Source organism: Vigna angularis, chromosome 8 (assembly GCF_016808095.1).
Source record: "Vigna angularis cultivar LongXiaoDou No.4 chromosome 8, ASM1680809v1, whole genome shotgun sequence".
NCBI classification, from domain to species: domain Eukaryota; kingdom Viridiplantae; phylum Streptophyta; class Magnoliopsida; order Fabales; family Fabaceae; genus Vigna; species Vigna angularis.
The window spans coordinates 7,249,929-7,264,674 of NC_068977.1; the positions used below are offsets into that span (position 1 = coordinate 7,249,929).

At 31.0% G+C, this 14,746-nt stretch overlaps 2 protein-coding genes across 2 annotated transcripts; one reads left to right on the forward strand and one right to left on the reverse strand.

The window, feature by feature from the left end:
• LOC108343872 (protein COBRA) lies at nucleotides 1-4,779 on the forward strand. The gene is made up of 6 exons (XM_017582295.2): nucleotides 1-302; nucleotides 1,163-1,242; nucleotides 1,860-2,316; nucleotides 2,654-2,813; nucleotides 2,907-3,190; nucleotides 4,100-4,779. Exons 1-6 carry the CDS (start codon nucleotides 197-199, stop codon nucleotides 4,387-4,389), a joined length of 1,377 nt encoding a protein of 458 aa, XP_017437784.1. The 5' UTR covers nucleotides 1-196; the 3' UTR covers nucleotides 4,390-4,779.
• Nucleotides 4,780-5,133: 354 nt separating this feature from the next.
• Nucleotides 5,134-7,579, reverse strand: LOC108344749 (COBRA-like protein 4). The gene is made up of 6 exons (XM_017583233.2): nucleotides 7,339-7,579; nucleotides 7,174-7,253; nucleotides 6,391-6,847; nucleotides 6,155-6,302; nucleotides 5,749-6,026; nucleotides 5,134-5,656 (listed from the first exon to the last, which is right to left on the reverse strand). The coding sequence occupies exons 1-6, from the start codon at nucleotides 7,388-7,390 to the stop codon at nucleotides 5,376-5,378; spliced, it is 1,296 nt and encodes a 431-aa protein (XP_017438722.1). The 5' UTR covers nucleotides 7,391-7,579; the 3' UTR covers nucleotides 5,134-5,375.
• Nucleotides 7,580-14,746: the final 7,167 nt, after the last annotated feature.

Consider the following 14,746-nt stretch of genomic DNA (forward strand, 5'->3'; position numbering starts at 1 on the left):
CATCTCTTGCTCTGACAAACACTCGCCAACTGGACACAACAAAACAGTCAGTTTAGGCCGCGTAATTTTTCCACACAGACTCTTCTCTCTCTTTCTTTCTCTCTTCCTCTGTTCCTTTTTACTCACTCTGTTCTCTTTCCCTCTCACTCCAACAAAAAATTCTGAACGCCCCAACATTCCCTTTGTTCAAAGGAAAATGTTTTTCCCTTTCACCTTCACACCCACGATCCGATCCTTCTTCAAACCCTGCCCATGCATTCTGCTTTTGCTTCTCTTCTTTTGCACGTGCTTCACTTCAACAGGTTCCTGCACTCATGCTCCTCTTTTTTCTAGTTAAAGTTTTGGATTTTTCGTGTGTTCCATGCTTTCGATTGGTGGGGGTGTCGTGTTTTTCTGTTGGGTACGAGATTGTTTGTGTTTTATTGTTTGTTCCTTTTTACATGACGTGGTCCTCACGGCGTGTTGAATTGGAATGAATGTTTGAGATTGGTGGTGCGCTTTGTTGGGTGATGAATGGTGATGGACTTTGTCCAAGTTTTGGAAATGGGTTGATAGCTTTTTAGTTTCTGAGAATTGGGTCGTCTTTGGGTTTAGTTTCTGATTGTTTAAACCTTGAATTTTCGTCTCTGTAATTTGAAGTGCCAAATTTTAGTCGTGAAATCGCAGGTTTAGTCTACGTTCTCGTTCCTTAGTGACCAAGGTTTGGGTATTTCAATGTAAGGAGGAAAAATTACACTGGGGCACGAAAAACAAGGATGACCTCCAGGAACTTGTAGAACATGAGAACTAAAAACACTGTTGACACTCTTGAACATTTTGATTTTTTATTAGGTTGTGGTGACTTTTCATGTTGATGATGATGTAGTGGGAAATATGGATTTTGGATTCCTTCGTAATTCTTTTGCTTGCGTTTTTTCTAAATCTTGGTTGTTGTAAGATGCTGGACTTATGATTATCTGTATTGTTGGAAGATGCTTGTTTACTTTCTTTGATCATTTGCTTTATCAATTTTTCATCGAACCTTTCATGAGTATCATCACTGTCTTTTTGGTTTAATGTGCTTGAGGATGTAGGAAAATGTAGAAGTTCACTGTTTACATTGTCCCCCCCCCCCCCTTTCATAAATTAATTTAAATTTTAAGTTTTACTGTGTATTTTTCAGAAGCTTATGATCCACTTGATCCAAATGGAAATATCACAATCAAATGGGATATTATAAGTTGGACACCTGATGGTTATGTAGTAAGTACATTAATTTTCAGTTTCACCTATTAATATCAGAAGCAAATAATCTATTTACAGTTAGACATGGTCATAATCGTATTTGTCCCTCTTTCTCTCTTCTAGTTAGGCTTATATTTTGTGATGAATCTGCATGTTCGCATTAGTTTCATCTCATGTTATATTTCAGTTCTTACTTGGATAATATATCTTGCTTAAAAGGTCTAGAAGCAAAATCATTTTGTTCACTGAGAAATGAAAGCAATATGTTCTCTATCACCCTTCACTGTTGATTGAAATTCATATGATGGCATCCATTAAAATCGTGTGATCCCAGTTTGTATTTATTGGGTCCCATATGAATTTCAATTAGCAAAGTGTGTATTTGTACTTTCTACCATTCCACTTGTTCCAATTAGGAATATGACAGGATTTGAATTCCAAATTACACTACTATCCAATTTTCACAGAAAATTCAAGATTGTGTTCAGTTTTTACTGTGCAAGTTGTAAAACTACTGTAATTGAATGAAAACTAGTATAAACACGAGTTTATTTATATTATTGGCTAGAGCTATTTAGAATATTTGGCTTATTTTTTTTCATTTAGTTATGTCTAAGAAGCAATTGAATGGACAGGCTGTTGTTACAATGAACAATTTCCAAAAATACCGTCATATCTCAGCACCTGGGTGGTCACTAGGATGGACATGGGCAAAGAAGGAGGTGATATGGAGCATGGTGGGAGGTCAGACCAATGAACAAGGGGATTGCTCAAGATTTAAGGGAAACATCCCACATTGCTGTAAAAAGAACCCCATAGTTGTAGATTTACTTCCCGGAACACCTTACAATCAACAAATTGCAAACTGCTGCAAAGGTGGTGTACTCAGCTCATGGGCACAGGATCCATCCAAAGCAGTTGCAGCCTTTCAAATCAGTGTAGGTAGTGCTGGTACCACCAACAAAACTGTCAAACTGCCACAAAGCTTCACCTTGAAAGCACCAGGCCCCGGTTACACATGTAGCCCGGCGAAAATTGTGAAACCAACTCAATTCATACAACCAGACAAAAGAAGAGTGACCCAAGCTCTCAGTAAGTTACTGGACTTTTAAAGATTTCCATAAACGCTGTAGGAGAATAAACAAGGAAGGTAAACTGAATTGGCTTTTTCCTATAAGCTAAACTCAACTTGTACACACTTACTTTCATGGAAGCTCTCGCATTTAACTTTTTCAAAAGTTGAAGTGCATAAGTTGATTTTTTCTCATGAGGGAAACTCAATTCCTATTTTCTTCTCCTATAACTTTAAGTTCTTACTGAGAAGCTTATTCAAATAGAACCTAAGTTAACAGTTGTTCCATGTTTTTACTTCACATTAGCAAGATCCATCAATATAGTTTGAACTTATCATTGCTCTGATGTATCACAGTGACATGGAACGTGACATGCACATATTCACAATTTCTTGCTCAGAGAACACCCACTTGCTGCGTCTCGCTCTCGTCTTTCTATAACAATACTGTTGTTCCCTGCTCTACATGTGCATGTGGCTGCCAGGGCAACTCATCACTAACAGGGGACTGTGTAAAGTAGGTTTTAATGCTTGGTGCACTGATTATTTTTCTTAACAGAAACAAAAACTGTATAATAACATCACATGTCCTTTTTTCATATCATTACAGTCCAGATTCACCACATCTAGCATCAGTTGTTTCCAACCCTGGACCTGATAAAAGTAGTATTGCACCTTTGGTTCGATGTACTCGTCATATGTGTCCTGTCCGAGTTCACTGGCATGTTAAGCTTAACTACAAGGAGTACTGGCGCGTGAAGGTCACTGTTACTAATTTCAATTACAGGATGAACTATTCTGACTGGAACTTGGTTGTTCAACATCCAAACTTTGACAATCTGACCCAGCTTTTCAGTTTCAACTACCAGTCAATAACTCCATACGGATCAATAAGTAAGTGTTATCTTTCAAAGACTTACAACTTTAGATACGTGAAATACTCATAACTATTTAACTTAATTGAATGCAGTGTCTGATAGTGTCTCAAACAGGATTGTCTCTTAGGATACATTGTGGAAAAGCAAAACACAAATTGAATGTAGTGTAGGCTTGGTACAATTATTGGTAGACAGCCACTCTAGGATTATGAGGAGTTGTCAAATTTCTTGGGTAGTATATTTACTTATCCTTCCTATTAATGTATTAAGAGTCCAACTTCTTGAGTGTTAGATTATCTTCTGTTGTAATCTGAATTTGTTCTTCTTCAAGACATGTAGCCTCACCGTTTCTTAACACTCTATTTGCATACTTTCTAAAATGCTTAATTTATCAATTACTACCAGTTTTACTTTTTATGTTAAATTTTTTGCTTTCAAATCTCAATTGCATATGCTCTCAAAGCAATTAATTGATTGTAATTTTTTTGTTAATTATTTTCTTCTCAAAAAAATTTCTCATTTTTTTTAATCTTTTCATTAAAATATTCATTTTATTCTCCAAACTCTGGCTGATCCACTCCTACATATTTTAAAGTGACTCAATTTTTTTCCATGCTCCATCTTAAGAATGACATAAACTGCTTTATGAATCATATATATATTTCTTGTTTATAATTTCAAATTTTTCAAAAAGATTCTACCTCCGCATTCATTCATTACAGTTTTAAATTTTTCAAAAATATTTTTCTTTCAATATGTATTTTTTTAAAATTTGACCAACCTTTGGAATGCACACATACTTGAAAGTGACTTTTCTAAACATTCTGGTGATAATTACTGCAAGAGCAACAATTCTTGTTTTCACCTTAGAGCATGTATTTTTTGTGGAGGAACAAAAATAATTTATCTGTGTTGCTTTTAACAGATGATACCGCAATGTTGTGGGGAGTTAAGTTCTACAATGATTTTCTCATGCAAGCTGGTTCTGATGGTAATGTACAGTCTGAACTACTATTCAAAAAGGATAAATCAACTTTCACTTTTGACAAGGGTTGGGCCTTCCCTCGGAGAGTCTATTTCAATGGTGACGTTTGTGTGATGCCACCACCTGATGCCTATCCATGGTTACCTAATGCTGGTTCCAGGCAAGAGGTTTCCCTGCTTGTTTTGATGATGACCTCTTTGGTGGCCTTAGTATTGCATGCATACGCTTAAAGTTCCTATGCATGCCACCCTCAAATCTGTCATGAACAACTCTTCGATGTGACAAGTTTTGACTCAATTTTGGGATACCAATTTGGGATTTGAACCAAGCTGGAGTAAGACATCCACAGAAAAATTTCATTAGTAGCTTTGTTGCCCCCCTGATTTGTTTCTAAGTTCCAGCGTATGGGGCGATTGAATTGGCTACTACATTGTTATTTCTATTTGTTTTAGTGTAATGATGTGTTTATTCATTTTTGCTCCATAGTTGATTCTGTAAGTATAAGAAATATTTAAAGGTACACAGTAAATGGAATAATTCATAAACGCAAGTCTGTACTAGAAATGATCATTACTTATTCATTGCAGCCACATTGGAATCATCATTGTATGTTTTGGGAGGTGATGATTCATTTAGTATGTGTTTGGTACATGTATTTATTTTTTATACATGTTCCTGAGTGTTTTTATTCAGGTAAGATCGTTTAAACACACTAGTAAACATGATTGTAAATATTCAATCTTCTTTCCATCTCAAATATAACTATAAATAAATTATTTTTTGTAGATTTATTAGTATAACTAAATTTTAACTACATTTAAATTATTTAATGAGAGTATTTTCATGCTTGGTTCCAAAATGACTATTGTTTTAATGATAAACTTCTAAACATGAATTGTATTTCTTTGAACTTAATTTTAACTAAAACTCAACGCGCTCATCCAAACATGCTGTAAATGTAGTCCAAAGAAACAGACTAGAAGACGTATGAATTATTCATTATGGCATTGCTGTGACAGCATCAGGAATCTATGATTAGGACAAAATCACTGTTGAGATTTACATTCAGCATCCCTGTTGCTCATGTCAGAAAAACACAGCCATGAGATTGGCTAGGTGTTTCCAAAGAATTTGAGTATTCATGCCTATTGTCACGTTATCACGGAGAAGGTATTTTCAAAATTTTCACAAAAATTCTGACACACTATGCAGTTGTTCACCACACTGCTAAAAAGAAAAGCAGCAAGAAAATAGATGGTGGGAAGGTAATTAGGCTTGGAGGTGCTGAGTTAGGTAGAAATGGGTAGGTGTCAGGTGGAGGCATCATGCACTCATCGCCATTAAAGTAGATCTTGCGAGGAAAAGCCCACCCCTGCTTGAATGTGAATGTATCCTTGTCCTTCTGAAGAAGCAACTCTGATTGAACATTCCCAGTTGGTCCAGCTTCCATTAGAAGATCATTGAAGTATTTCATGCCATAGAACATGCCAGTGTCATCTGCATGCACAATAACAACATGCTTGAAAACTCATTCTTAAAGTTATTGAATTATTATAGAAACTCGAGAAGATTGATTTGCTTGCACTCACTTATTGAACCATAGGGAAGAAGAGGCTTGTAATTAAAACTGAAAACTTGGGTGAGATTATTAAGATTTGGATGCTGAACAGCAAGAGACCAGAGAGAGTGATTCATCCTGTAATTGAAGTTTGTAATGGCAATCTTGACTCTCCAATAGTCCTTATAGTTAACCTTGACATGCCAGTGAACCCTGATTGGACACATGTGATGAGTGCACCGCAACAATGGTTCATTGTCTTTCTTGGGAGTGTGGAGACCCACCATGCTGAGAATTTTGGAGTCACGCCTGCATACCACACCAACAGTGATAAGAAGTTATTGGAAATTCTCTATTAATTTACATAACACATATTAACAGATTTCTTGAGATTGTGCATGACCCTTTTACTATTTTAACGTTTACAGAAATCTTACTTGACACAATTCTTCTTGTTGTGGCAGCCACAGGCACAAGAGGGACAAGGGGTGATAGTTTCATTATAGAAGGAAGACAAAGATACACAACAACTTGGATTCTTTCTTGCCAGGAACTGTGAGTATGTGCAGGTAACATTCCATGTCACTGCATAAGAAAAAGCAAATGAGATTTTTGAGAGTTTTTAATGGTGAAATTGGTGATCAAACTGAAATTGTGAGGTTAGAGATCATACTTAGTGCTTGAGTCTTGCGGCGCTTGTCAGAGGTAAGGAAAGTGGTGGAAGGAACAATCTTGGCAGGGCCACAGGAATAGCCTGGTCCAGGAGCCAAGAGAGTGAAATTCTTGGGAAGTTTCACTGTCTTGTTTGTGGTACCAGCTTGGCCTACACTAATTTGGAAGGATGAGATAGCTTGTGAAGGATCTTGGCCCCATGCAGCCACCACTCCACCCTTGCAGCAGTTTGTGAATTGCTGGTTGTATGGAACACCAGGGAGTAGATCTACAACTGTGGGATTTTTCTTGCAGCAATGAGGTATGTTGCCTTTAAACTTAGAACAATCTCCTTGCTCTGTGGCTTGAGCTCCTATCATGGACCAAATCACTTCTCTCTTGGCCCATGTCCATCCCAAGGTCCATCCAGGATTCATGATGTGCCGAAACATTTGGAAATTGTGGACTGTTACAGTTGCCTGAAAGAAAATGCAATAGCCATAAATCAGGTGAATTCATTGCATGACTCAAGCATTTGATTAAACAACTAACAGTTACATATTTTATTTTGGCACTTTTCTGTTTAATACTTAGGCTGGTTTCGTTCATGCATTTTACTGCAGCAATTTGTTAAAGCAACTTTAACTAATTCTTAAGTTAAATCAAAACATTATACTGAGTTTTCTTATAAACTTGTTTTTAAGAAAATGAAAGCATTAAGTATAACTCCATTGCATGGAAATCCATTTTGCAAACAAACACACTTAATTATAGATAGAACAAGTAGAAATGCAGATTGTGTTACCACATAGCCATCTGGTGTCCAAGACATGATATCCCATTTGATTGTTATGTTTCCGTTTGGATCCAAAGGATCATAAGCAACTGAGACAGCAAAAAGTTATAACATTAGTTGAATATTCATGTGTTAGTGAAACAAAATCAACATATAGTGAAACTTGTATCTGACCAGCACAAGAGAATAACACAAGAACACAGAAAGTTGAAATGACAAGCCTCATTGTATGAATATGTGTTTGATGTTATGAACTGCTACAATTGGCTCCAAGAAACTATGAGTGAGAAAAGTTTTATAGATCAAGAGTTGTTGAGAGGAACAATGCTAAGGCATTGCATGTATAATATTGTAGAAGAACCTTCGAGGGAATTCTCTTGTGGTTCCAGTTATGTCTCACCTAATGGTTGTTATGAACCTGCACATTTTTGTTGCTATATATCACTATCTTACACTTGGAGTTTCTGTTTAAGTTTCCCTTTCTTAAAGCTACCGCTACAGATCAGAACAACATGCTGTGAGAGTGAACATAACACTTCAACGGTCGTGTTTGAAAGGGAAAGGAAATTCCTTAATCAAGAAACTTTGTTTTCTTTTTTCTTTTGTCATACTTCAAATCAAGAAACTTGACACAGTGAGAATGGAAACAAGGTTTTTCAAAAGAAAAGAAGGACTTTTTTCAATGCCCCCTTTTTCCCTTTCTAGTTTGGAAGTGCAAATTTCTCTCATTCCTTCGAAAATTCTCCAATAATGATGGTTGATTCACTTGATATGGACGTACAAATGGTTGGATAAATTTGGCAGAGACCAATTACAATGGTGTTCTTGTACATTTGGTAGATATGTCGGTCTCATAAAGTCTTTAAATAAAATAGTAATGTATATAATTTCAAAAGTAAATGTTAGGATTACTTATTTTTGTTGTTGTTATAATTGTACGAAATTTATCTTTAATCTTTATACTTAAAATCATTTAATTTAGTCTTAGTGTGTGTGTGTGTGTAAATAATAAGGTTACAAAATGAGTTTTTTTTTTTTAATTTAAGTTATTAACATAGAAATGCTGTCTATGCACTAACTTAAAAAACAAACTTCGAAACTAAGAGAATTAAAGAAAAAAAAAAGAGAAACTTTAACTAAATGATTTAATAAAGAGAATAAATAGCCATACAGTGTTGCATACGTTGATGAATGAGATCACCATGTGAAGAAAAAAATCTTTCAAATATTTAATGTCCTGAATGCTTAGGACATGAATTCAACATCATTGTTTAAGTGAGAATAATCCCATGTTACTAAATTTATACACGATCGGTTAAATATTTGAAAAACTATTAAAAAATATCATCACATAATATTATTTATTTGTTTAAACAAATTGATATTAAAGGTGCAGGCACATTCAGAAACTTAAAATTTGTCTTCTAATATTTATTTTTTAAAATTTTATTTATATTTAAAGTGATTATTTATCCACTATAAATATGGGTGTATATTGTCTCTTAGAACTTAATTCAACTCACATAAATTGATTTCAGTTTTCTTTGCAGTTGAGTTAAAAGATAATCCAACGCCTAACATATTCTCTTACGTGTTGGGTAAGAATTCTACTATGTTAAACCTGAAATTAAACTCAATTTCAACTAAAATTATTAGATAATATTAATTTTTAACTAAATATAAAAATATTTTTCTTTCGGTTATATACATATTTTACTTTTCAATATACTTGTTACTATATGTAAAATTATTTCACCTTTTTTCTTATATCTTACCTATCATTTATTTTTCCTCTCTTTGTTTCTGCAAACGGAGCGAAGGAAAACAATGGTTTTATAAAGTTTGATGCATAAAATCACAGAAAACGGGAAAGAATTATGTTTCAGAATTTCTTCGCTAGGATGCAAAGAAAGGTAGTTATTATAAATTTCATATTATCTCTTTCTAATAACAATATATTTATTCTTTCATTATAATATAATAAATAATTAAAGCATACAAATAGGAATAATAATAAATATTTATAAATACATTTTATTATTATTATTATTATAATTAAAAGAATAAATAAAATAATTAATTTGTTTTAATATATTTTAATCTTACAATTTCATCTATTAAATTATTCTTTTAATCCATCAAATCTATCATATTACTCACAGTTTCACTAAGGTGGACAAAATACCCATTTTCTAAATTTTGTTTTTTAGTTGTGATCCTTATTGCATAATTTCTCTAAACCAGATTTCCTATTTTATTTATATGGAATTTAAAATCTGGAAAATCCAAATTTTTTATTTGGATATGCTCATATCCAAAGAAATCTGAATCGAAACCATCATTTTCTTTCCAATACCAAAATCTGCATTTAGCACAAGAGAAACAGTGTTTGATCCATATTGTAGTTTTTTATCACATCAAAAGGTGGAGGCACTTATATATACACAAAATTGGTTAAAAGACACACATTTAACATCATTGTTAGACTATGATTTTAAAAAGCTTCAATGTGTTACCAAAGTGGTTAATGTTTCAATTATGTAATAATATTACAATTAAATATGTATTAAATAATGATAACTTTTTCAAGAAGATGTTGATTACAACATAATTTCTTTAAGTTAAAGCTCAAGCCCCATGTCTCTTGTAACCAATAAGTACATGAATGGACGTCCATTGTTGTTTTCATATATAATGGCTCCTATGTTTCTATTAGCTTAATGTTAGAAATATATAATTGTTGCTCCTTTTTCAATGATCAAATTCTTACTTTACATTTGTCGTGAATGGGCTTTTGATATGGAGATTAATATTGTTGTTATTTGATGATGTGTAGTGAACTCTCATATATGAATGGAAAATCTTCTTTTAACGATTTTTTTTAATAATTTTTTGACACAGTATATAATCGTTTATAATTGATTCGTTTTAAATATACAAATTAATAAAATAATAATAAATAATTTATTATTAAAAAATTGTTAAAAATATTGTTAACCTAATAAAAAACATTATGTTCATAATATCTTGTCCAGAGACTGTAAGCAATTGATTACATAAGAATTGTTTGGCATTTACTGATATTAAGTCTGTTGCAGTAGTTATTAAGCAGCTTCTACTATTTTAAGATTAACATGTCCAATTCAAGATGCATATTGAAAGCACTAGATTTCGGAATCTGTACAGTATTTAGAATTGGATTTATTAAAATCTAGGAATTGAAAACGCTGTTTCAATCGATGTTATTAGTCATTAATCCATTGTTAGTTTTTTCTTTAAATGTTAAGAATTTATATAATTTATTATTAATCTTTAATGTCATTAATGTTATTATATTTTATATATTATTTAACTTTTTATAAATTTATGTATTAGATGAAGTAGTTATTTTATTTTTAAAATATAGATTTAAAATTAAAATTAGATTTATAAAAAAATTAATTTCATTAAAAATATAAATTAGAAATGGATATGGACTTAAATATTGATCGAAATATTTGGATTTTTTTTAGAAAAAAAAAACAAAATAGTTGTTTTGCAACAAAATCATATTTGAATCCACAATTTACTCCAAATTTGTGAATCTATATTGAATTTAGATTGGATCTTTAAAAATTCAATCCATAGTTATCCTTAATTTTCACAAACTTTTCATCTCAAATATATTTATTTCTTATCTTCACTTCCTTTTTTTTCTTCAAATTCACACTCTTAAATCCATCTTCAAATCCAAGCACAGCTTAATTATCACCTCCTTTTCATTTTAGATTTAATTATATCAAATAAAAATCAAATTTTAACAAAAGAGGATAAACATAAATAAATATACATTAAAGAGGACATTAAATTTAAAATTAATGTACATATTAATTTACCGCATTTATTTTCACTAATATTAATAAAAATAATAGTAATATAACAATTATATTTTTATTTTATTGTTATATTAACAAAATGTATTTTTAAATATTAAATTATCTAACAATTTAAATATTTAAACAATTTTTTCTATTTAAAAGAAAGCATGCTTAAAAATTAAAAAGAGAATATTTTATAATTACAAATTTTAATAAGAAAACTCTAAATCTATAACTCTGTTAATGGAACATACTACAACTTCATAGAGAACAAATTAAATTGGATTAAAATTAATAAAAAATAAAAAAGTTATAATACCAATTTATTCTTCATTTTCATTCGATTTTGTCAATTTTGTCTTAATTTTTTTTTAATAAGAATCGATTTTCGTTAATCTATTTTTCCGTGTTACTTCATAGTTTTTTTTAATATTTTTAAATATTTAAAAAAAATTATTTATTTATTTTTAATTTTTCTTAATTTAAGAAAAAAAGTCACGTGTCAAGTTAATATTGTGTCACGTGACAATAACAGTACCATGTGTCAAGGTGATTAACATGTGTTAATATCAGTGTTATGTTTAATTTGGTTCTTATATTTGTTAAAAAAAATTCAATTCAGTTATACTGTATAATCGATCGGTTAATGTATTCTCCTACTATGACTAACTGGCCAACTTGTCGAAACCGAACATCTTTCCAAACAAATTTGGAGGGGTCCATATACATTATAGTCGGTATACGTTTCGAGGATGATACGATCGATAAATACAATGTAAATTGCTCTTCATAAAACCTTATATGATTAACAAGACAAAACATACTTATGAACTCTTGGGTCTTAATTGGGCTAACCCTAATTAAAACTCACTCCAAAACCTATAAATACAAAGGTAAGGTAAGGAGAAATGTGATTGCATTTATTGTGAAATTAATATTGTAGACCAGATTTCACAACTAACTTGAGTGTGAGAGTGCTTTTGATAGGTACATCACCCCATACTCTCAAAACTAAACATGGGATACCGAGGATAACGATAACTGGAATAGAAGGTGATGATTGGAAACTAGCAATTAATTGTAGAGGAGTAGTTATTGACCCACTATCCCAAACATTACAAAATATATATTATATTAAAAAATATTTAAATATATATTATATTAAAAGATATTTAGAGGTTGAAGAAAATAATAATATTTTAAGTTTATAATTAAATTTTAAATAAAATCAACATGAAAAATTATTCATAAGTTTGAAAAGTCAATATATATATGTAAAAATATAAAGAATAAATTTTATAAAAATATAAAGGATATAACATGTGAAAAAATATAGAGTAAATTCTATAAAAATAAAAAGAATAGACTATGCAAATATGTGTTGAGTATATTCATTATAAATATAAATCAATTTATGGACATATTGGTCTAATGTGTATAATTAATGCATTGATAGATTCATCTAATATTAAATATTAGACTCGTTTAATCAATATATGAACACATTCATTTGATATGTATTGTTACATTTATCAAATGTGTATGAATATATTCGTCTAATTCGTATTGTAAGATATGTCTAATCGGATAATGAATAGAGTTATCTAATGTGTATTAATAGACTCATATAATATGTGTGTACCGTACGGCCTTCCCTAGGACCGATCACCACAAAGGCTGACCACCTAGGCCATGCTAACCACCTAAGCCGACCACCCAAGTCATCCACCCAGGTCAACCATCCAGGTTGTCCACCCAGGTTGTCCACCCAGGTTGTCCACCTAGGTCGTCCACCCAAGCCGACCACCCATGGCGACCACCCAAGCCAGCCACCTAGGCCGACCACCTAAGCCATTCACCTAGGTCTTCCACCTAGGTCGTCTACTCAGGTCGACCACCTAAGCCGTCTTCCTTCAAGAATGAGCTGCTTTGCGTCGAGTTCCTCTAGGTCGTACCCATTATGACCTAATAGTATGATCAAATTATCAATGGTAATGACTAATTAGGCCCCTAATGTAGATTAGAGTGTGATTGAGTCATCATTAGGCCAACGAAAGGTAAAGGTCCATCACAATTATTATAAATAAAGGTCTCAAGTATGACTTAATGGGGAGAATGCACATAATATGTATTACTTGTTGTGCTAATTGATCGATCATATTACTGACTTGAGTGTCGGAGTGCCTTTGATAGGTACCTCTCTACACAACTTGGACAAGAAAGGAGAGGGAACAATGTAACTTGGATGATGGAGGACCATTAAGGAGCCCATCAGGTCTTCAAGACCACTTGGAGTGTTTTGAGTAAGAGACCTCAAACTCGTACCCCTAAATAATGTATATAAATAAACTCATCTAATATATATTGCTAGACTCATTTAATTAGTGTATGGAAAAACACATCCAATTTGTATTGCAAGACTCATTTAATCACTCAATTGATAGACTCACCTAACACGTATTCTTAGACTCGTCAAACTAATGCATGAAATGACTTGTTTTATGTTTTATGCACAAAATATTTGTCTCGTTAGTGCATGAATAGACTTGTGTAACGTGTATTATTAAACTCATCTAATGTGTATTGCTTAACTCGTCAAATTAGTAACGTATATTGCAAGATTCATCTAATTAGTCAATGAACATACTCGTCTAATATATATTATTAGAGTCATATAATCTATGTTTGAAAAAGCTTGTCTAATATATAATGTTAGATTTATCTAATCAATATATGAATGAATTGTCTAATATGCATTCTTAAATTGCTTTACTAATTCCTGAACAACTCATTTAGTCAAAGTATTCCTAAACTCATATAATCAATCTATAGAATTACTCGTTTAATATATTTTTATTATACTTCTCTAGTTAGTTATATATTGTCTCATTTATATATTGTCTCATTTTAATATGCAATGTTATACTCGTGTATCGCTTAATAAGTGTGTGAAAAAAATCTTTGTATATAATATAAGTTATATAGATTAATACGGAGAAGATAAAAGAGAGTTTATTATATATATATAACATGACTCTTATATAATTTATTAATAGTTAAAAATCATATATATATATATATATATATATATATATATATATATAAAATGAAGTGATGAAAGACTAATTGATTTATCAATTTTACTAAAATAAAATTTTATTAAAATAAAATTTATATCGAATTGGGACGTTATGATTACATTTTATTTTTGATAACTTATTTCTTTATTTAGTCCATGGATGTGTCTCTATTTTCTTTTTCTATTATCGCAAATATTTATTAAACTAAAAAATAATATTATTAAAAATAATTATGAAGAAAATAATCTATATAAATTTTTATTATTAAATAATTATTTGAATTTTAAAAAGAATTTATTAAAAATATAAATTCTAAAAAATTATTTTAATTTATATAATAATTAAATTTTGGTTAACTGCAATGGTCGTTTAAAGGTAAAAATGAAAATGCAATTATTTTAATTAAAAATATGGATAAAATTAAAAAAGATATATTGAAAACAAATTTTCTTTATATTGGTTAAATAAATTCAAAGATATGAGTTACAAAAAAATCTCCAACATTATTTTCGTTGAAGAGAAACTTTTACAAACTTTTCATAGTTGAGAACACTTTTATTGTAATTTATATAAATAGAGATTTGGAAAATTATTTTAAAGTAATTAAAGTAACATAGTTATGATTATACTTGTTTTTAAATTAAA

What these genes read in the sequence shown, in the direction of transcription:
- LOC108343872 (XM_017582295.2), top strand. Translation starts at nt 197, where the DNA reads ATGTTTTTCCCTTTCACCTTCACACCCACGATCCGATCCTTCTTCAAA. An exon ending in CTAACAGGGGACTGTGTAAA is followed by an intron (nt 2,814 to 2,906) that starts GTAGGTTTTAAT and finishes ATATCATTACAG; the next exon opens with TCCAGATTCACCACATCTAG. An exon ending in AACTCCATACGGATCAATAA is followed by an intron (nt 3,191 to 4,099) that starts GTAAGTGTTATC and finishes TGCTTTTAACAG; the next exon opens with ATGATACCGCAATGTTGTGG.
- LOC108344749 (XM_017583233.2), bottom strand. Translation starts at nt 7,390, where the DNA reads ATGAGGCTTGTCATTTCAACTTTCTGTGTTCTTGTGTTATTCTCTTGT. An exon ending in TGTGTTATTCTCTTGTGCTG is followed by an intron (nt 7,254 to 7,338) that starts GTCAGATACAAG and finishes TTGCTGTCTCAG; the next exon opens with TTGCTTATGATCCTTTGGAT. An exon ending in AACAAGAAGAATTGTGTCAA is followed by an intron (nt 6,027 to 6,154) that starts GTAAGATTTCTG and finishes TGTGGTATGCAG; the next exon opens with GCGTGACTCCAAAATTCTCA.